At 35.8% G+C, this 23,387-nt stretch overlaps 2 protein-coding genes across 3 annotated transcripts in view; both read left to right on the top strand.

Annotated features, from left to right (window-relative positions):
* Positions 1-9,029, top strand: part of dab1a (DAB adaptor protein 1a) — a 42,726-nt gene extending 33,697 nt beyond the window's left edge. For both annotated transcript variants that reach the window (XM_073816455.1, XM_073816456.1), the window contains one exon: positions 4,988-9,029. Coding sequence is in view for 1 of the 2 variants with exons in the window: in XM_073816456.1 (XP_073672557.1) it covers positions 4,988-5,032 (45 nt within the window). In the remaining variant the exon portion in view is untranslated. The remainder of the gene's footprint in view (positions 1-4,987) is intronic.
* A 1,448-nt stretch (positions 9,030-10,477) lies between these two features.
* Positions 10,478-23,240, top strand: LOC141283397 (uncharacterized). The gene is made up of 17 exons (XM_073816682.1): positions 10,478-10,616; positions 11,163-13,146; positions 14,359-14,520; positions 14,603-14,909; positions 15,006-15,100; positions 16,429-16,454; positions 16,950-16,984; positions 17,081-17,228; positions 19,462-19,621; positions 19,951-20,083; positions 20,181-20,215; positions 20,711-20,786; positions 20,893-20,927; positions 22,684-22,729; positions 22,861-22,950; positions 23,082-23,101; positions 23,221-23,240. The coding sequence occupies exons 1-17, from the start codon at positions 10,605-10,607 to the stop codon at positions 23,238-23,240; spliced, it is 3,384 nt and encodes a 1,127-aa protein (XP_073672783.1). The 5' UTR covers positions 10,478-10,604.
* The last annotated feature ends 147 nt before the right edge of the window (positions 23,241-23,387 follow it).

The raw sequence follows: 23,387 nt of genomic DNA, 5'->3' as shown, positions 1-23,387 counted from the left end.
TTATGTCTGCTTGTCCAAGCAAAGCTATTTTTCCATTTTTGACTAACATTTTACACATATCATGGCTTACATTGCAAGAGTCTCATTCCCAACAAGTCATCATGCTATTGAAAGTACATTAATTACTAAGTTGATTAAATTATTGTTCAGAAATTCTAAAATGCAGCATAATAATTGGCAAGAGCTTCTACATTATTTCCAGAAAAGAATAGGAGTTTGGAATATGCTGATTGTATATGGGAATATTCCAATAGCTGTGAAACATGTGAACATGTTTTTCAGAACAAGAAATTGATGTGATGTGCATGTAAACATGGTCATTGTGTGATGCGATTCACAATATTAAAGTAATAGAACTCTATTAGATTGTGGTTAACTGTGTTTCACAGCATTTATACGTGCCAGTTCTCCATACAAAATGAAAGCAACAATGATCAATGAGATCTGTTAAGATTTGAGATATATCATCTGAAAGCTGAATAAATAAGATTTCCATTGATGTATGGTTTGTTATGATAAGACAGTATTTGAATATCTGGAATCTGAGGGTGCAAAAAAATCACCTTTAAAGTTGTCCAAATTAAGTCCTTAGCAATGCATTTCAGTAAGTTTTGATGTAATTACTGGAGGAAATGTACAAAATATCTTCATGGAACACTGTCCTTATGACCCACACAATGTAATTTTGGCTTTTGCTACAAATATACCCGTGCTAATTGGTTTTGTGGTTTGTGTCCTGTGTATGGTCCTGGTATGATATTATGTCTGATTGTGTTTACTGTGTTTAAAGCAGTATGGCTATATGTGTACTGTGCGGTTGCCAGTCATTGCGCAGTAAGATTATAATACAGGTTGACTGAGGATGTTGTTGTCTTGGTCTGTGCTGTCTGTACGCCGGTGTTCAGGAACGTATGTACGTATGTTCGCTGACAGTGACTTTCTGTTGGCACATGAGCCAAAAGCAATGTTGCCGGATCTTACCAAAAAATATAAATAAATAAAAAAGCAAGCAAGCAAAATAATTACTTAAACTCCACAGTAGGCAAGGTGAAATTGCATTTTGCTACAAGGAAAGTGTTTTCAATAATTATACCCTTACAAAAATAAGTAAAATGTCAGTGAATAAACCTCCTGTGCTCTCATGCACATAAATCTATGGAAAGGACAGGGGGGAAAGCACATATTTTAAAGGAGAAACCGATTACGGTGGTTATTAATGACATTATGTCAGAGAACAGTGTGCGGTTTGTATGTAGAGGGATTTGACAACTGCAATTAGTTGTCCATCATACTTCATTGTTATAAAGCTGAAATACACAATTGGAAACTTGAAAAAGAAAGAAAACCGAAAAATATTAAATTAAATAATATTAAGTTAAGTTTTATATAAATTTAAAATAATGTTTCATCATATTAGTCTGGAGAAATTATAATGCTAAATATACAGTTGATGTCAAAAGTTTACACCCCCCTTTTAGAATCTGCAAAATGTTAATTGTTTTACGAAAATAAGAGGGGTCATACAAAATGCATGATATTGGTTATTTAATACTGGCTTGAATAATCTATTTCACATAAAATATGTTTACATATAGTCCACAAAAGAAAATAATAGTTGAATTTATAAAAATGACCCCTTTCAAAAGTTTACACCCCATTGATTCTAAATACTGTGTTGTTACTAGAATGATCCACAGCTGTTTTTTTTTTTTTTTTTCTTTTCTTTTTTTTTTAGTGATAGTTGTTCATGAGTCCCTTGTCCTGAACAGTTAAACTGCCTGCTTTCGTCAGAAAAAATGCTTCAGGTCCCACAAATTCTTTGATTTTCCAGCATTTTTGTGTATTTGAGCACTTTCCACTGTAAGATTGTATGATTTTGAGATCCATCGATTCACACTGAGGACAACTAAGGGACTCATATGCAGCTATTACAGAATGTTCAAACTCTTCAAACACACAAATTAAAGATGAGGGTAAATCTAACTTATTTTGTCTTCTGGGAAACATGTAACTATCTTCTGTAGCCTCTGAAGGGCAGCACTAAATGAAAAAATATGATAATCTCCATTCTGTTCAAAGGTTTTCACCCTAGGCTGGTTTTAGCTGGTCAACCAGCCTGGTTTTAGCTGGTCAGCAGGCTGGTTTTAGAGGGGTTTTGGCCACTTTCCCAGCCTGACCAGGATTTTGACAATTTTAGTATTTCCCTATTAACAGAGATAGCCATTACGCTGTCGTGACTGGAAATAGCTGCCTGAGATGTAACCGAAATGGCAGCCGAGTGAAATGACTTTGTTTATAAAAGGTGGACATGGCAACACAATCTATCTTCCATTTCTTTCATTTTCTCTAGCACTTTGACTCAGCAGGGTTGACTAATCTATTTCCTTTTCTCTAGCTCTCACCTGCTTAGTCATCCATTCCTTCCTTCCTCTCTTTATGTACCTCCTCCCACCGCTCCTTTTCACTCGGCTTTCCTCTTTTCCCCCTATTCCATTCATTTTATCCTCTGACTGTTTCTCTCAATCTCATTCCTGCTCTCTAAAACACTTATCCTGTCATCTCTCGCCCTGTGTGTCCATTTGAGCGCCCGCGGTGGGCTGAAAGGTCTGTAAGTGAGTGGTAATTGCTGTGCATTCTGATTCAGAGCTTCTGATTTTAGACTGTAGGGTTCTTCAGGCCGCAGGCTGGACACACACTGACTGGCAGCTCTATTGTATCTTATCTAAGCCTTCCTTTGCTTCTTGGTACTCATATTTGTTTTTGTTTTTTTAAGAAAATTGACAGGGTTTTAGGCGCATGAAGTGGGTAGTTCTGACACAGCTAGTCTGCTATTATTGAATATAAAGATTAAAATATTGGAGGTAGAGGAAGAGGCTTATTTAGTTACACATTTAGTCACTCTTTCCAGTCTTTCCTGCAGAAATATATCTACTGAGCAACTGCGGTGGTGTAGCTTTTGGTGTTGTGGAGTAAGTTTGTGAATGCAAACAGTCGTGTTTTTGAGAAAGACCTCTGTTGCCACCTGGTGTTGATTAGGAGAAACAGCATATCTGTGTGGCCCAAACATGATACATTTTTCTCCCTCACATGACACAAATCTGCTTTTCAGGTGACATTTCAAACAGTACACATCACATTTTCAAATTTGATCTGGGTTCCTTTTTTTTTTTTTTTTACATAAACACTAATATATTTTTAACAAATGAACATGGGGAATTGTGTCAGACCTCATTAATATTAGACCTGTGGGGAAATAAAAATAAAAATACACATTAAAAAAAATGGTCACTGGCAAAACATTTAATTATAATATAAAGTTTAGCAATAAATATGTAGTTTGATGTATATCGTTTTTTGTGTCCATATGGTGGATTACATTGTCTGAAATCATAGCGACTAAAATTTTCAGGTTTGATCTGGGTTCATTTCTATGGAAGCCTGTTTCCACCACTGAATTAAAAAAAAAAAAAGTGCTTTTTTGTTGTTTTAAAAAACTTTTTTATCTCACAATTCTGGCTATTTTTCTCAGAATTGCATGACACAAATTCACAATTCTGAGAAATAAAGTTGCAACTTTTTTTCTTAGAATTGCGAGTTTATATCTTGCAATTGTGACTTTTTTTGTTTTTCTGTGTGAGATATAAACTCACAATTCTGACTTTAAAACATGCAATTGGGAGTTTTTATCTTACAATTCTGACTTTATAACCCATAATTGCAAGTTTCTACAGATTAGGTCAAAAGTTTACACCCCCCTTTCAGAATCTGCAAAATGTTAATTATTTTACTAAAATAAGAGGGATCATACAAAATGCATGTTATTGTTTATTTAGTACTGACCTGAATAAGATATTTCACATAAAAGATGTTTACATATAGTCCACAAGAGAAAATAATAGTTTAATTTATAAAAATTACCCTGTTCAGTATTTAGAATATCCTTGATTCTAAATACTGTTCTTACCTGAATGATCCACAGCTGTTTTTTTTTCAGTCCCTTGTTTATCCTGAACAGTTAAACTGCCTGCTGTTCTTCAGAAAAATACAGGTTTTCCAGCATTTTTGTGTATTTGAACCCTCCAGAAGGGAAAACCGTGCATTAAGAGCGCGCATTCAAGAAAAAAATTTGAATTTGAAGATCATGGTAAATGTAACTTATTTTGTCTTCTGGGAAACATGTAACATGTATCTTCTACAGACGCTGAAGGGCAGTACTAAATGGAAAAATATGATATTTCGGCAAAATAAGATAAATATACACATCTCCATTCTGTTCAAATGTTTTCACCCCCAGCTCTTATTGCATGTTTTTCCTTCTGGAGCATCAGTGAGCATTTGAACCTTCTGTAATAGTTGCATATGAGTCCCTCAGTTGTCCTCAGTGTCAAAAGATGGATCTCAAAATCATACAGTCGTTGTTGGAAGGGGTTCAAATACACAAAAATGCTGGAAAACCAAATAATTTGTTGGACCTGAAGGATTTTTCTGAGAAAAAGTAGGCAACAACTATCACTAAACAAAACAACAACAACAACACTGTATTAAGAATCAAGGAGATGTAAACTATTATTTTCACTTGTGGACTATATGTAAGCATCTTTTATGTGAAATATCTTACTCAGGTCAGTACTAAAAAAACAACAACAGCATGCATTGTGTATGATCCCTCATATTTTGGTAAAATAATTAACATTTTGCAGATTCTGAAAGGAGGGCGTAAACTTTTGACCTTAACTGTATCTCACAATTCTGAGAAGAAAAGTCAGAATTCTAAAAAACAGTTAAAAAAAAAAAATACAAAGGATACACAGCCTTTTTTAAATAGGCGTCAATAGAAAAAGATGCTTTTTGCGTCCAGATGGTGTAGTTACAACTTTTACCAGTAGGGTCAAATGGGTCAAACCTTGACCCATCAGTATTTTCCATCTAAAACTGACATGAAGTTGTGTTATTTTTATCTAAATAACCTTACTCTGTTTGTGTTCAGGGGAAGGACCCTCTTTATGCCCAGATCAACAAGGGGAAGAAGTGAAGGATCATGGGAACTCTGCACAGACGTGATCAGCGCTGGGGGGAGCAGGAGACCAAAACACTGGAGATCAACTGTCTGCCCTGTGTGTGTGTGTGTGTGTGTGTGTGTGTGTGTGTGTGTGTGTGTGTGTGTGTGTGTGAATGTGAATCCATCCATGTGTATGTGTTTGTATGAGCGCGGTCACTCCAGCCTCAGCGGTCCACTTCTCCAAGCAGCCATCTCTCTAGAGTCAGTCCCGTCCCCCTCACGACTTCCTCCGTTACTCCCCACCGCAAGGAATGAGAGGGACAGACTCTCTCCATACCACTTTGTTTCTTTCTCACTGTGTTTTCTGCACATGACAGCGGGGCATTGTGGGTGATTTCAAGCCTTATGAGCCCAGCTCTGCAGCTTCATTCATTCTCTTCGTCCTACTTCCAGTTTCTGACTCTCTATAGAGACCGCATTACGGGAAACTCTCTCGAGAGGTGCCTGTCGGACCCCCGATCACGCATCCGACCGGGCGCCTGAGCGCCATCAGACCACCGGATCCATATGTGACTTATACAATTCATCCATTTGGGTTCGTTTGGTTTTTCTTCTCCCATATATTTGAGATTCTGCTGCTAGAAAGCTATGCAGAGCTAAAAAACAACACACTTTCTCTGTCCGTGGACCCTTCGGATGGAGAACAATAGACACGAGGAGCGACTTTTGCCAAATCTTACGATTTCGGAGCAGCTGAATCGGATTGGGGGACTCGAGGGTACGAACATTGCAAAACATGCGATCGAACTGTTCCTTCTCTATAGCTTTTGTACAATACTAATGAGAAAAAAACAAAACAAAAACATGACGTTGAAATGGAATTTTTATTTTATAAGTCAAGTGGAGCCCTTGAAGTCAACTTTAGATGTGTTTTAGGGGTAAACATGGCTTTAAAATCTGATCGTTGGTTTGCCAAACTCATTTTGTAAATAATAATAATTATTATTATTATTGATAATAATAATGACGACGATGATGACGACGAATAATAATGACGATAATAATAATGGTTCCGATTATAACAGTGTTCATTCCATCTTGTGGACTTCCGTGCCATAAAATAGGCTGGCCTTAGTGATGCAAACTCTTCATGAAACCCAAGCAATATTAACATGTGTCCCAAACCCCCAACGGTTTACGTTGCTTTTTCACGATCAAAACTGTCGTCTGTCTTTTGATTTCAGCAGGATGTATTTTTAAGTGGCCTGAAACAAACCCGAGAGACTGTTATTATGTTTTTAATGGCTTAAGGATAAATAGGCGGTGTCATATTTGTGTGATCTCTTTTGGTTTGTTGTCAAGATGAAGCTGGTAACTGCGATAGAGGAAGACCAGAGCTTCTCAGTGTGTCTGTTAATGCAGAAATCACAAATACGCATGTACACAAACACATATACATACATACACACTCACAGAGACCTTAAAGTCAATACGACATCAAAACGGGCCCTGTTTATGTTTTTTAATACACCTTTCTGCACATTTATCAGTGCATGTAAGTCCAAAGAAAAAATATGTCTTCTTATTCTTTCCTCAAAGTGTTAAACTTCCATTTTGATTAACATAACCAGGCTCAAACATGGAGCCTTTATAATCCTGAAAACGAATAACGTGTTCTACGGTGCTACTAAAGGGACATGGTTAGCCACTTGCTAGCAATAGCCTGTTACATTACAGTACCGAAAATCTCACTTACCAGAATGAGGAAAGATGACTGATAGGACGATGGTGAATGATTGGTAAGTGTCGCTTCATACTACACGCTGAGTACATGTGAGCGCGAATCACGAAAATGAAAGTAAAAAGCGAACGCACATTCAAAAGCGATTTTAATGCTTCACAATTTAAAGAGCAGGTCATATGTTTTTTTTTTAAAGTGTTGTAATATTGTGTTGGAGTCCTCTACAAGAGGTTTAAATGCATCTAAGGTCAGAAAACATTTCTCAGAATATACATTTGTCATTAGTCATTTTTAAAAATGGCGAGCCCCTCCCTTCCATAAGCCTACTCTGCTCTGATTGGTCAGCTGGCGAAGCCTGTTGTGATTGGCACAGAGAGGAGTACTTGAGCAAGTTAGTGAGCTCTACCATCTGTGTTGTTTTTGGTTGTTTTTGGTTGTTTTTGACATCTGTGGGTTGAAGTGACCCCAATAGCATCATATGTATCCCCTGGAATGCAAATTAACCAGGGGAACCCCAACAAAAAGCATGTATTTTACACCCCAGAACACAATTTTAATGGAGGACCCCCCTCGAAATGCGATTAGGCTAGTTTTGAGAAACAATTGGGCAAGTTTTGTTGTAATATTGAGTCCCCTACAACAGGTTTAAATGATTCTAGGTTGGAAAACATTGTAATTTTTTCAGAATATACATCTAAACATAGAGTCATTTGTCAATGATTTCGAAACGGTTTGTTCTAACGAGCTTTGAGCATAATGTCTGTAACCCCTCCCTTCCATAAGCCTACTCTGCTGTGATTGGTCAGCTGGCCAATCCTGTTGTGATTGGCACAGAGAATTAGTTAGTGAGTGCTGCCATCTGTGTTGCCAAAGTCTGCGGTTGTTTCTGATGTCTGCGGGTTGAAATGACCCCAATAACGTCATATTTAACCTGACAAAAAAACGTGTATTTTACAACCTTGAATGCATTTATCAGAACTATTTCAATAAGACAGTAAAACCGAGTTTTACCTGGAAACCTAAAGCTGTGCACTATATTAGCAAAAAAAAAAAAAATAATAAAATAAAAACATTTCAGAACTTACTTGAAAATTTACACATAACGTATTAATCGTACTTACAGGTTGTGGTTGGGAAACACTTGTTAGTCCAAATAAAGAAGATTAGAAGTCAAAGAAGATAAAAGCCACAATTAGAGAAACAGTCCTCGTTAAAATAACGAGCACACAACAAAAGGTTCAAATTGTATTGCGAATTGGAATGTTCAAATTCGGAAAAAAAATAATTTTAACTACTGATTTTCACATCATCTTTCGGCAATGAAAACAAAACAAACTTGATTTCACTGCCCAGAACACAGCGTCTTCTTGATATGATGTAAACACACTAACTAGCAGAAGTGTTTGTGGGCAGGTCAGACGTTAAGGCGATTCTGAGTCGACTCTTTCTTTGAGAGACAATATCTTTTTGTATAATCCTCTTTTTTGATTAACAACTTTGCAGACCGTTTACAAACTGCAAAAAATATATTTTTTGAAAATCCATATGACCTGCTCTTTAATAGCGGCTCCCTGATGCCCACAGTTTATATGGAGTATAATTACCCAACAATATAATTGCGAGAGAAATTATATTTGTATTTGATCTCATATTTATTTCCTTTAGGGGTTCCGTAGGACACTTCATTTCCTTTCTGAACACGGTATTCGGATTCAGTGTGGGGAGAAAAATTACGATGTCGGTTCAACATTGTGATGTCTATCAGCCATCGCCGATGGACGATGCCCAACCCTAGTCACAATAAGACTAAAATTGTTTGCAAAGGCCATTTCGTGTTGACTTTAGGCTGTCTGTTCCCATTAAAACACAGAAATATCTGTCTAATCCAACCTCCAATCAGAGAAAATCACCCTGAATGACATCCATTTTCATTTCGTCTGAAATGCTCAGAGCATTCCATTACTGTGTCGACAACTTCCTCCTATTTTATGGCCAGAGTCCCATTTTAATTTCAAATAGAAGCAGTTTTGGACCTTCAAGATCTAAATTTTGAGGATTAAGATGATGAGGGTGGAAATCGAGGTGAATGGGAGTCCTTACAATTTCAGTACGTTTCTATTTTGCCTTTACCTCAGCTAATGATTTGGTAATGTAAAAGAACACATTATTTTTATCTTGATGATAATGACATTCTACAGTGGATTTTTAGAGCATTTTTTTTTTTCTTTTCTCTTGATTTACGTAACCCACCATGTAATACTGTTACCAATAAACACATCCCAAAATGTTGCTCTGCCTCTCTGCCTTAGATAAAATATCTTGTATTTGAAGTGTTGCTGTGGAAAAGCTGTTTTACTCTACAAAAAGCTGGTTAATCCACATTATGAGACACTTCAGGTTAAAGGGGAAAAATAATGCTGTGAAAAAGGATATTTCTAGAATGGCAACTTTTGCTTTTATGCAATATTGCATCCACACCACTAGGTGGCAGGACAAAGTTCAGTACTACAGTTGTATCTGCCAGTGAAATAAAAACTAATGTTTAGAGGGTTAGTAGATGCATTTTGCAAAGTTTTGCCATTTTTGGTACATTTTATGTTTCTTCTACCTTCAATCATAGGCGTACTGAAATTTAAATGAAAAAGAACACATTTCATTGAACACAATGCATTTAACTCTCACTTGCTTATGGGAAAAATGGCTACATTTGGCCTGAAACATGTTTCAAGAGCAGTTTTATGATCACATTTTTAACATATTACTAATCTTCATGTCAGTCATGAGTGCAAATGTTTTGATCAAATCTAGTCATCATTAAATATCACAAATAATTTGTGGGTCAGAGGTCAAATGCATATTTTAATTCTTAGAGTAAGATTCCTTCATTCTGTAGAAATGGAGAATGATTTACTAACTAGGTTAGTAACTGGTTCTTTTGTCTTTGAGTAAATTACTCACATTGAGCTGTGATTGTTTTGACTACATGTATAAGGAAGTCAAAAACTAGATGTCATGTGGGAATGTTTTCACAAGGATGTGCTTTAATTCAAATTCTATAGGCCATAATTAGGGTTTTCTGAATTGTTTTGTCTGTCATTTATTTTAGTGTTTTATTTTTGAAATTCTAGCCCTTGTAGTGCGATAATATGCACCAGTATATAAATATTGTAGCCAGGACTAGACATCTAGATAAATAGAATAAAGTATATTCACAAATATAAGCCACTAGAAGAAATATTCACTTGAGTGAAAAGTTTGACAACTAGCCTCTATGTGCTGATTAAACAAAAAAGGAGCTGTAGAATTTCAGCTCTTCAGAAGTAAGGTTAACCAACATGTCGAAATGTAATTGAAATTAAACACTTAGTTTGAAGTCAGCAGATTTGTTTTTTTGACAAGGGAGTCTTCCTGAGTAAATGTAACCACAGAGGTGGGATCAACATTGACCAATATTTGTATGCTATGCCTGGAGTAAATACGTAATGAGAGTTTGATTTGGGCTGTTTGACAATAGAAGCTTTGCCTTCATGAATTTCTGTGGTTCTCGACTGACTGCATTCTTTGAGAATGAAAACAGTCTTTGCTGGCGTTCAGAGAAGTGACTTGTTTGACAAGGCTTTCCTTTATCTCGTCATTAGCACATGAACACGCTCATCCAACCTCATTCCAGTTTCAGGGCCAATGGGCGAGTTCTCACTCAACGTGCTATTTATTGTCTAACAACTGCGACACAACACCATTTTAGTCGTACATGCTGGATCCCTTCAAAACGTAAAGGAATATCTCAATGGATTATTAATTATGAGGGGCTGAGGAGAGAGAAGTACCTCTTTTTTGACAAACTGCTGGAAGCCTTGAGTCAGAATGATGGAACAGGTAAGAAACTAAAACCTTGAATTTTATTGTTAGCAACTGCTGAGTGTGATCCAAGCTTTATTTTTCCCATTTGCGTTCCTCAAACACAAATGAATGCATACATTTAAATTTAATATTTGACTGTTGTGATATGTACTATTACAATACCAAGATTTTTTGGTAGTACCAAATGAAATACAAAGTAAACACAATAAATATGGTACTCGTTCAATTAATTTTAAGAATCAGAATTGTAAATCTAAATATCGTGCTATTGCTTACAAGAGCCACAATTTTCTTAACACAGCTCTTTCACCTCATCTTGTTGATTTCTACTGAATATTACTGTAAGTTTTGACATGAACTGGTGTGGTTTTGACTATTAAAATGTATGGAATTTGATTGAACAATGATAGTGTGTCATCACATGGCCTTCCTATTCTTGTAAACACATCAATGTTGTTGCATTGTTTGTTTGTTAAGCTCTGAGATTTGGCTGAAAACACAAACTTGTCATATGTATTCCATAGTTCAAATGTTTAACATTTACTACATTTTATATATCAGGATGAATCCACAGACTTTAAAACCCTGAAGGCAAGGTTCCAGGGTGAAAACGGTCTAAAGATCCACACTAAACCTGCCCTCCCAGAGAAACCCAAATCCATCCCTCCGTCGGCAAAAGTCAGCAATCCTTTGCTCTCATCTATCAATGCTGCTGTGCAAAAAGGGTCACTTCAAGCACCACGTGTGGTCTTCAGAGAGGACAAAAATCTCAGTCGTCAGCTCTCTCCACCATGGGGATTAAAGACCAATGAGAACCAACCCAACTATAATGATGAACTGCTGGATAATCAGCAGAAGAAAGAGACCAACGCTTTTAAGCAGAATCTGAAAACTAGGAATCTTCCACTGGTTCTGCCTGTACCTCCAAAAACCAGACCTTCAGACTCTGATTCCAGCCCACGTACACCTGTGTCCGCTTCACCGGTCAAAGTGACAACACCCAAAAAGTTTGCATTTACCCCTCCAAAAACCAACAAAGATGAATATGAGAAAACAGACCCTGTGTGGGACTTAGACCCTCCCAAAAAGTCTCTGAAGGACCGGAATCTTCCAATGGTTCTGCCGGTGCTTCCAAAAAAAGCTGAAAGCCCAGAAGCTGAACCCAGCCCACGTACACCAGTGTCCGTTCCACCAGCCAAAGTGTCCACACCCAAGAGTTTTGTGTTTACTCCTCAAAAACCTACCCAAGATGAGAATGAGATGGTAAAAGAGGTTCCCAAGAAGTCTCTAAAAGATAGCAGTCTTCCACTGGTCCTGCCTGTGGCTCCAATAAAAGTTGATACCCCAGAGCCTGAACCCAGCCCCTATATACCTCGGAGTTCCACACCCAAGAGTTTTGTGTTTACTAAAGATGAGGAGGCAGATAATGTGGAAAGAACAACACCGGCTATTCGTACCCCTGCTCCGAGTTACCCAGCTCCTGCTGGGCCGTCTGTAACAGCTAACCCCCCTACTCAAAGTATACTTGTTTTCCCTAGGGCTGTTGCACCTTCTCAGACTTCAACTGGAACACCACTTGCCCCAAGTATTCCAGCTCCAGTCATGTCGACCTTTGAGCCAAAGATTCCTGAACCAGCCATCCCAACACCAGTCATCCCCTCTCAAGCTGTTCCTAAATCAAATCCAGCAACCTCTATTTCAACTCCTCTTGACAGTGAACCTTCTAAACCAAATATACATATGCTAAGTTTATCAGACGTGTTTCCTCCCCCTAAAGGAAGTCCACCTCCAGAATTCACAGATATTCCACCCCCTGTTTTCGATGAGGATTTTCCAGATGGAGACTTCCCTGACCAAGCTATACCCACTCCAGCAACACGTACATTTATGGCCCCAGTTATCTCCAGGTCCCCTGCCCCGTCCACCCCTCCGTCAGTATCTCCAGAGCCCTTGGTGAATCCTTCATATACACCTAATCCAATCCTAAGCCCTCCTCCAGACATTCACACTCCTGCTGCACCTGTAGACATGCTACTGGAGAACACCAAATCTCTGACTGAAATGGCAGATATTAACTCAGAGAAGCCTACGGAGGACCAGTCCTCAACCAGGCCACTTTCAGCCCTCTCACTCTTGGCGAAAGCAGAGGAGATGGCCTCGGTAAAACGCTCCCCAAATGACAGCCGTGTGTTTAACCTTCTGGAAAGGGCCAAGAGAAAGTCTGCCGTGAACCCGCTGGCTACCACACCTGATGATACATCTATGCCTGAAAATACAACCCTAGTTGAGACAGCTACACCCGAGATACCTCTGCCTGAAACTCTCACACCTCTGCCTAAGACTGCCACAACTGATGTGGCCCAACCTAATCTAGCTCCACCTGAAAAAGCCTTACCACAGCTTGTCACAAAACTGCCCGAGGAAGTCCAATCTGTACCAGAAGTGTCTGATATCTTTAAATTCCCTCCAGTTGACTATGTGGATGCTCGGTCGCCACCTAAAACTCACCCACCTGAGATTCCTGAGGTTAATGGCATTGATCACAGTAAGTATCTATTTAAAGCAGGGTCCACACTTGACAATCTTAGCCACGGTTTTCAAAGAAGGTTTCTCGTGTATGAATGAGAGTGGCAATTGCACAGATGGATAACTAATTGACTTGTGCATCCTAAGAGTACAACATTTAATCAAAACAAATCACTTTTTAAATTCCTCATAAATGTAAATATCTTTTAGCTGCCGGAAACAGTAAATACCTTTCTGACCGTGAGGAGTTAGGTGGATTCCATCCATCAGGGAGGGTTGGTATGCAAGATATGTACGTCTATTGTAGCTATGTTGGGCAACATATCTTTCATAATCAGAATGACAAAGAATATTCTGTCTCTGTATGATTTTTTAGTTTTCAGTTAAACTAAATGCAAATTAGGCTTGCATACAGTATATTCCCGTAAGCAGTTGTTGTAATTAGACCATATTGCTCATAGTTTAGAAAGTTTACAGCCTAAAAATGACCTTTACTGTCAATTATGTGGGATTAAATATGATTACATCATCTAGAGACTTTACTTTGTACTTATTTTAGACTTGTATGTTAGCTTGTAAGTATAAACATCATGCTTCCTCCATTTTCATTCCATAGTCCTGTTCTACCTGCTATGTTTCCTTGACCTCGCCATTTTCATTGGCTTTGTAGACGTAACTTTCTCATTTCTATTCTTTATGCTTTATCTTTTTTTCTTGTTAATTTCAGAACGTAACAAATGCATGAAAAATTTTGATTTTTTTTTCTTTACAACAGAAATATCCAATAAGCATGTTTTTAAAAAAATAAATAAATAAAAATAAAAATATCCAAAATTAAAATATCCAAAAACCACTAGAACGGTGTCAAATATTTTGTTCACTTGGGTGCCTACAATATCCCAAATGTTTCCAAGAATGTTTAAATAAGTCATTTTAACTATTTGCCCATTGCCTGTCATTGCGTCTTCTGCCAACTCCCATGATTCCACACTCGATCTTGAATATGTGCCCCCTAGCATAGAAAATCACATACTGTGCCTTTCACACAATACATTTACTTGATAAATAATGCAAAATTGCATTAGAAAGCAAGACTTGTTTTGAACAAATATATTGAATTAAGGTTATTTTCATTCTTAAAATATTTTAGTCATTTCATAGACAGTTTATGTATGTCTTGGTGGTTGCACATTGGTTGTCTATTCTAGTATTTATTCTCTTGTTTCTGCAGGGGTTGTGACAGTGGTCAAACCAGTGAATCCTCCTCCCCCACCGCCCAGAAAGGCTCTGCCAGTCACACCCATTGTGGATCCCCCACTTGAGAAACCAATTCAATCTCCTGCTAGAGACTTCCAGATTCCCACAACACCATCTGAACCTCTAGAAACACCTGGTAACAAACTTACCCCCAAAATCTGAAACGTTATGCTAAATTCTGTCTACTAAATAAATAAATGACTGTTTTTCTTCATCAGAAGACTCGCTGTATGAAAACTCATTTGACAACTCATTTTATGAAGATGTTGAGGAACCTGAGGCTCCAACACTTTCAACCTTTAGGCCTCCATCAGTACCATCATCAGCTTCTAGTACCAAAAGGCCAGTTTCAGTTCATGAAGAAGCCTTCCTGAGACAGCTGAACCCAAAACAGCAGTTGAAAGAGGACATGTTTCCAAACATGGATGATAGAGATGTGGATTATGGGTCTATGAACTCTGGCTCTCCATATCCAGAAATTCAAGCTGCTGTACTTCAGGACTCACCTGCCTTGACTCCTTCAGGGTAAGCCATTAAATTCATGATCATTTATTGATTTATTGTTTATGTGTTATCGTTATTGAACACTGAGTGACATTTTTGTTTCTGACTTTCCTCTAGGACCTTTGAAAGAGTTGACAATGTCTTTGAAGATCATGTAGACGGTAAAAGAGGCAAGACGGCAAAGATTAAGAAACAGAAAGGACCTCCAAAGAGTAAGTACAAGAAGTTTTCACTGACGTACATTGTTTTACTCAGGTTCTTATGGAAGCTTGTTTCCACCACTGAATAAAAAAAATAAAATTGCTTAATTGTTATCTGACAATTCTGACTTTTTTTCTCAGAATTGTGAGATTTTTTCCAAAAAACTTGCAATTACGAGTTGTAAAATCAGAACTGTGAGACACAAATGAGAACTGCGAGAACGATTCTGACTTTTTTTCTCAAAATTGCGAGTTTATATCTCACAGTTGTGACTTTTTTCTCAATTTTCTTGCAACTGTGACTTTATAACACCAAATTGTGAGTTATTAAGTCAAAATTGTGAGATATAAACTCGCAATTCTGAGAAATGAAGTCAGAATCGCGTCATATGAACTTGCAATTGCGAGATATAAACTCTTTTTCTGATATTTGCGTGATATAAACTCGCAATTGCGAGTTATAAAATCAGAATTGTGAGACATAAACGTGTGATTCTGAGATATAAAGTCACAGCTGTGAGAAATAAAGCCAGAATTGCAAGATATAAACTAATATATAACAATTTTGACATTTTTTGTCAGTTTATATCTCACAATTGTGACTTTTTTTCTCAATTTTCTTGCAACTTTGACTTTATAACACCCAATTGCGAGTTAAGTCAGAATTGCAAGATAAAAAACTCGCAATTCTGACTTTATAACTCAGACTTGCACATTTATATTACGCAATTCTGACTTTATAACTCGCAATTATGAGTTTGTATCACACAATTCTGAGAAAAAAAGTCAGAACTATGAGATAAAAAGTCGCAATACCCTTTTTTATTTTTTGTTCAGTGGCGGAAACGGGCTTCCATAGGGTTCTTCCCTCTCTCTATAAAATAATTAACATTATTATTACTATTTTTTTATTATTATTATTGACCAAAATTCCTTGAAGCAAATTTTTTGACTTTTTATATATAACTTTTATATAACAATTATTTTGACATAAATGAATCCAAGTTTCAATATGGTTTATGCTTAAAACAAGAAAATAATTTGCATTTGGTGTAAAATTCTTTGAAATCAGGTCTTATATTCTTACATAATTTTGCTTCCCAAGTAAAGTATCTTATTTTAGGAATGTTTAGATATTTAACTGGAAACCAGGACAAAAACACAGGTTTTTTTTTTTTTTTCTTTGTAGTGTAGTTATTTATGTTCCCAGTAATCTCCTTCTGATGCACAGAAATGATAAACACACAGGAAATGATCATGTCATTAGTTTATTTTAGATTCTCTTTTATCTTCAAAGTGTTCTACGTACTGACGTATGTTTCCTATTGTTTGAAACCTAGATCCTTATGCTGAAACACCGGCTCTGGTAAGTTTTACCGCTGTTGTTTACAGTTGCTTTAGAATAACTATTTAAAGGAGAAGTTCACTTCCAGAACAAAAATTTAAAGATAATTTACTCACCCCCTTGTCATTCAAGATGTTCATGTTTTTAGTCCTAAAGAAATTGTGTTTTTTAAAGCTTCATTTAAAAAGCATCATAGAAGACCACTATATGGAGAGAAATTCTGAAATGTTTTCCTTAAAAAAACATTTCTTACCGACTAAAGAAAGAAAGACATGATCATCTTGGATGACAAGGGAATGAGTAAATTATCTGTAAATTTTTGTTCTGGAAGTGAACTTCTTCTTTAAGATCTTAAGGTTAGTGTCAGGACCTTATGATTGCAGTTAATGTTTTTTTGTTTTTTTGTAGCATTATAACCTATATTTCATGTCTTCTCATTGCATGTTCAGTTGTTGCAGTGATTTGTTCAAACATGTTCTATTTAATTTCAATCTATTAATCACCAAACCTTTTCAGGCACAGGAGGCTCCCAAGAAAATCTTGTTCTCCAGGTTTGTAATTTTTGAATTCAAAATATTATTTTAAACTACGTCTACATTCCCAAAAACTCTTATCTGGATGTAATGATGAAAGCCTTCAATTTACAGGAAGAACTCAGCAAAAGCGGCAGATGACAAAGAACTAAAGAAAAAAGAGAAACAGCGAGAAAAGGAAAAAGAGAAAGAGAAGGAAAGAGAAAAGAAGGAGCAGAAAGAAAAGGAAAAGAAAGAGAATGAAATAAGGAAGAAGTTTAAGGTAATATTTTTTGTTAGTATTTGTGTGTTTGCACTATTAATTGAGCATGATTATTGAATATTAAACTCTCAAAATCTTGCAATTGTGACTTTATAACACCAAATTGCAAGTTATTAAGTTGTGAAATATAAACTCTCAATTCTGAGAAATAAACTCACAATTGCAGAACTGCAGAGACATAAACTCATGATTCTGAGATATAAAGTCACAATTTTGAAAAATAAAGCCATATTCTTCAACTTCTATGGCTTCTGCCTTTTTTAACTTCTACTTTTTCAATTTTTTGTTAGACTTGTTTCGTGGCTTCTGCCTTTTCGACTTCTATGGTTTCTGCCTAGGTTTTTCTTCTACTTCTACTTCTTTGAATTTTTCTTTGATTGCTTCTATGATTTATGCCTCTTCGACTTTTGCTTTGACTTCTACTTCAACTTTTTGTTGGACTTTTTCCATGGCTTCTGCCTTTCTGACTTCTATGGTTTCTGCCTAGGTTTTTCTTCTACTTCTACTTCTTTGAATTTTTCTTTGATTGCTTCTATGATTTCTGCCTCTTCGACTTTTGCTTTGACTTCTACTTCAACTTTTTGTTGGACTTTTTCCATGGCTTCTGCCTTTCTGACTTCTTCTATGGTTTCTGCCCAGGTTTTTCTTCGACTTCTACTTCTTTGACTTTTTCTTCAACTGCTTCTATGATTTCTGCCTCTTCGACTTTTTACAACTACTTCTTCAACTTTTTGTTTGACTTCTACTTCTACTTCTTTGATTTCTATGGTTTCTGTTTCTTCGACTTTTTCTTTGACTTCTACATTGTCTTCTGTATTTTTGACTTTTTTCTATGATTTCTACTTCTTTGATTTCTTCTATGGTTTCTGCCTGGGGTTTTCTTCAACTTCTACGTCTTTGACTTTTTCTTCGGGCTGCTTCTATGGTTTCTGTCTCTTCTACTTTTTCTTCGAATCCTACTTCTTCGACTTTTTCTTTGACTTCTACTTCTACTTCTACTTCTTTGATTTCTATGGTTTCTGTTTCATGGACTTTTTCTTTGACTTCTACTTTTTCTTCTGTATTTTCGACTTTTTTCTTTGATTTCTACTTATTTGACTTCTTCTATGGTTTCTGCCTAGGTTTTTCTTCTATGGTTTCTGACTAGGATTTATTTGACTTCTACTTCATCGACATTTTCTTCAACTTTTACTTCTTCGACTTCTTCTATGGTTTTTTGCGTAGCTTTTTCTTCTTTGATTTCTGCCTAGGTTTTTCTTCTATGGTTTCTGACTAGGATTTATTTGACTTCTACTTCATCGACTTTTTCTGCAACTTTTTCTTCAACTTTTACTTCTTCGACTTCTTCTATGGTTTTTTGCATAGCTTTTTCTTGTTTGATTTCTGACTAGGTTTTTTTCGACTTCTACTTCTATGACTTCTGCCTCTTCGACTTTTTCTTCTTTGACTTCTATGGTTTCTGCCTTTTCGACATTTTCATCGACTGCTACTTTGATTTCTATGGCTTCTGCTTCTTCAACTTCTTCAATGGTTTCTGCCTAGGTTTTTCTTCTATGGCTTATAACTAGGTTTTTCTTCGACTTCTACTTCTACTATTCGACTTTTGCCTCTTTGACCTTTTCTTTGACTTCTACTTCTTTGAATTTTCTTCGACTTCTTCCATGGCTTCTGCCACTTCGACTTTTTTCTTCGACATTTACTTCTTCGACTTCTTCTATGGTTTCTGACAATGTTTTTTTTTATTTCTACCTCTTCGATGACTTCCTTTACTTCTTCGACTTTTACTTTTTTTGAGTTCTTCTATGGCTTCTGCCTCTTCAACTTCATCTATGGCTTTTGCCTTTTCGACTTTTTCTTCAACTTCATCTATGGCTTGCGATATGTAAACTAACAATTCTTCCTTTTTTTCTCAAAATTGCGAGTTCAATTGTGACTTTTTTCTCAATTTTCTTGAAACTGTGACTTTATAACACCCAATTGCGAGTTATTAAGTCTGATAAGGTGATATTTTGTAATCCATTCCTTATTACAATCCACATCCCACTCCTCAAGCAAATCAAAAGGCACACTTACCATCACTATAACCCTATAGTTTTAATCAAACGTGAAATGAGCCGTACATTTCAATTTCTCGCTAACAGCAAAAGCCTTTTTTTTAACGCACATGGCAAGGTCAGTTAAGCGATGAGCACATGTTAATGTAACTGTCTGTGTGTGTTGATGTTTAATGCAGATCTCAGGCCAGGAAGAGCCCATTTATCACGTTAAAGTGATCGAGGACTGTAAGGGCCGTAAAAACGACCTGCCAGTGAAGGTTGGAGAAACCGTGAGCATCATCCGCACCAACAACTGCCCGAAAGGAAAATGGCTGGCAAAGGACAGCAGCAACAAATGTGAGCTAAACCCAACAAATACACAATCTGCATATACAAAAAATTAATTTAGCACCATTATACGCATATCTTGGCTCTCCCACAAGTCACAAATAATTAGCATCCCGCTAAATGAGTTTCACAGATAAATGAGGTGAGGAAAATAAGCATTGTTATGAATCCACCCTGATAAGGACTAAATGCCTAAATAGATCTGTCACTAAGCAAGAACCTGAGCGAGTCCTTGAGCTCTGACTTATCTGTTAGACTGTGTATGTAAGCGCTTATCTCATTTTTCAGATGCTTCTGCTGGAATGCAGATTGGCAATGCGTTGTGTGTTGTTTTTCAGACGGCTACGTCCCGGTGGAGAGTGTGGATTTGAACATCAATGGCATTATGGAGCTGGGGAAGAAGACAACGGCTTCTAACAGAGCCAACGGCAATGGACACAAAGACCCAGAGGTCACCAGTACAGGCAGCAGGTAGCCTAGAAATGACCATGATATGCTAAAAATCAAGATCAGATCCTGATCCGCAGTTACAAATAAAGTCATTTTTTGTTTCTATTTGTGTTTTTAGGACTTCAGAGCATTACGGCATGAACCATGAGAGCTGTAAGAGCCTTTTTTTTACTCATTATCATACTAGAAAAGGTTTTGTTTATTTTATTCATATTTGTTTCTAATACATGTTTTGTCTGATTGTCTTAACCAAACGAGAACACAGTAAGCAACAGAATATTTTGTTGATTACTTTGTGCTGCATTGCAGTAACTAGCCCCGCCCACTGTGAAATTTCATTGGTCCAAAATGCCACACCACACCTTTACATCAAATATTCTATGATTCACATTGATTGTACCATGGTAACACAAAGTTTTTTGGGCACTACTTTAATGGTAATATCATCTAAGTACCATGGTATATATTTGAGGTAAATACTATTAGTACTAATACCATAAGTAAACCATGGTATCAAGTGTAATGTCTGTGGTATTTGGTGTTTTGAATGGTTGTGTTTTATAATACTGAATACAAATCCTACTGGAGACATTCTAGTTGAAATCGAAATATTGCAGCTAAAGGTAATTTTTCTTTTCTTTTTTTCAGTCTCAGAAGACAGTGAAGAGTGGACCTGTGATGATGACGACCCTGTGTTTGGCTCTCCTAATGAAACGTCGCACATGTAAGTGTTACCTAATGTTTGTATTCGCCCTTTTTTTGTACTTAGTAACAAAGCTTGACTGTTCAGCTATTGTGTGTTTACAAGGGGTGTATGTTCAATCTTTCAGGGCGCTGAATCAGTCACACGCCACACCAGCTCAAGGTGAGTCACTGATGAGACATGATTGAAAAATGTTCTCAGGAGTACTACCAACTGGGAACAAAAGAGTAATGAGCAAAAATGATAACTATGATATTAAAAGTCAGAATTATGACAGAAGTTAGAATTGTGACACAAAAAGTCTAAATTATGACATGAACAAATCATAATTATGACATAAAAAATCTGAACTGAGACATAAAAAGTCTAAATTATGAACAAACATATGAAACATCAAAATTGTGACAAAAAGTCGAAATTATGACATGAACAGTTATAATTATATTACATGTAAAAATGATGAAATGGACAGTCAAAATTATGACATAAAATGTAAAATATTATGAGAAAAAAAAAAACATAATTTTGACATAAACTGTTTACATTTTGACCTAAAAACAATTTACCAAAAACAATTATGACATAAAAGGTCAAAATTATGGCATAAAAAGTCAAAATTATGAACAATCATACTTATGACATGAAATGTCAGAATTGTGGCAAAGTTGAAATTATAACATGAACAGTCATAATCATAATATAAAACGTTAAAATTATGACATGAACAGTCATAATTATGACATAAAATGTAAAACGTTATGAGAAAAAGTCATGACAACAACAACAAAAAACTGACAAAAATATAATTTTGACATAAAAAGTTTATATTTTAACCAAAACAATTGACATAAAAGGACAAATTGTGATGTAAAAAAGTCAGAATTGTAATATAAAAAGTCACAATTATGACTTGAACAATCATAGTTGACATGAAGTAAAAAAAAAAAAAAAATTAAGTAAAGGTTAAATTATGACAAAAAAAAAAAAAAAAAAACTATCACAGAAGTTGAAATTATGACCAAAACAAAAACAATCGACATTAAAAGTCAAAAGAATTTTGACATAAGTTAAAACCATGAGATAAAAAAAGTCATTATGAGAAAAATGAAAACTGACAAAAACATAATTTTGACATTGAAAGTTCAAATCATGACATAAACAATTAAGAAATCAAAACAACACTGTGACATAAAAAGTCCAAATTATGACATAATCATAATTATGACACAAAAAGTAAAAAAGTATGACTTGAACAGTCATAGTTATCATGAAGTAAAAAAATGAGGTAAAAAGTTTAAATGATGACAAAATATGTAAATTATAACCTAAAAACAATTATCAGAGGTTAAAATTATGAACAAATTATCAAAACAAAAACAACTGACATTAAAAGTCAGAATTATGACATAAGTTAAAATCACATAAATCAGATAAAAAAGTTATGAGAAAAATGAAAACTGACATTATTTTGACATAGAAATTTCAAATCATGACAATAAATGAAAATAATGACATGAACAGTCATAATTATGAGATAAAAAGTCAAAATTATGACAAAAAAAATATATTTTTGAAACCAAAAAACAATTATGACATAAAAAGACAAAATTGGTATACAGTTATAATTTACACAAAAAACATAATTATGATATAAAAAGTTGAAATGTATCAAAAATTCAAAATCATATACTAAAAACTATTAATTATGACATCAAAATTATGAGATTCTAAGTTATAAATATTGTGTAAAAAATGCATAATTATTTTACTAATAATTATTAATAATAATAATAATAATAATTGATTGATTGATTGATTGATTGATTGATTGATTGATTGATTGATTGATTGATTGATTGATTGATTGATTGATTGATTGATTGATTGATACATTTTTTGTCCCTATATTTTTTTTCAGATCCTGATCGCCAAGACCAAAGAGATTCAACTTATATGAACTTGCCGTAAGTTGTATTCTATTCTATTCTATTCTATTTACTAAAATGACACATCATACTTCTGTACTACATTTGATTTGTAATAATCTCTTTCACATTAAGAACACAAAAATAATTGTTTGTTTATTGTATTGCAGACCAAAACAGGAAGCTCTTCAAAAACTCTCCACATTCTTTATGCAACCGAAGCCACCCTCTCAGCCTCTACTACAAAACTACAGCCCAGTGTAGGCCATCACTTTAGTTATTGTCTACTTCCTTTGAATTCACTAAAGATCACTTACTGTAAATGATAAGATTACAGGATAGCAACTAATCTCTACTTCCTGTTTCCTTATTTGGCTGTTTGCTCATCAAGTATGCAAGAGCCCACACCAGGTATGTTTTGACTCTCTAAACCTGAATTACATAAACAGACACTCGCAAATCAACCCACACTCACTTTTTTTTTCTCCTTCTTCTTCTCCACTTCTGGTTTCATCTGTTACCACCTGAAGAGGATCCTGACAGCTTGTAAGTGTTCTCAAAAATATGTGCGAGTTCTCACACGTAACACAGACAGTAATTCATGAGATGCCTTTCCCCCGCAGGAGTATGTGGTCTGACTGGTTTTACATGAATGTTTGAGATGTCTCATTCCTTCAGTCTGTCCTGTGCTAACTGC

Source organism: Garra rufa, chromosome 13, assembly GCF_049309525.1.
Source record: "Garra rufa chromosome 13, GarRuf1.0, whole genome shotgun sequence".
NCBI classification, from domain to species: domain Eukaryota; kingdom Metazoa; phylum Chordata; class Actinopteri; order Cypriniformes; family Cyprinidae; genus Garra; species Garra rufa.
Note: the sequence above shows the minus strand (reverse complement) of the source record. Positions and strands in the feature narration are given on the sequence as shown.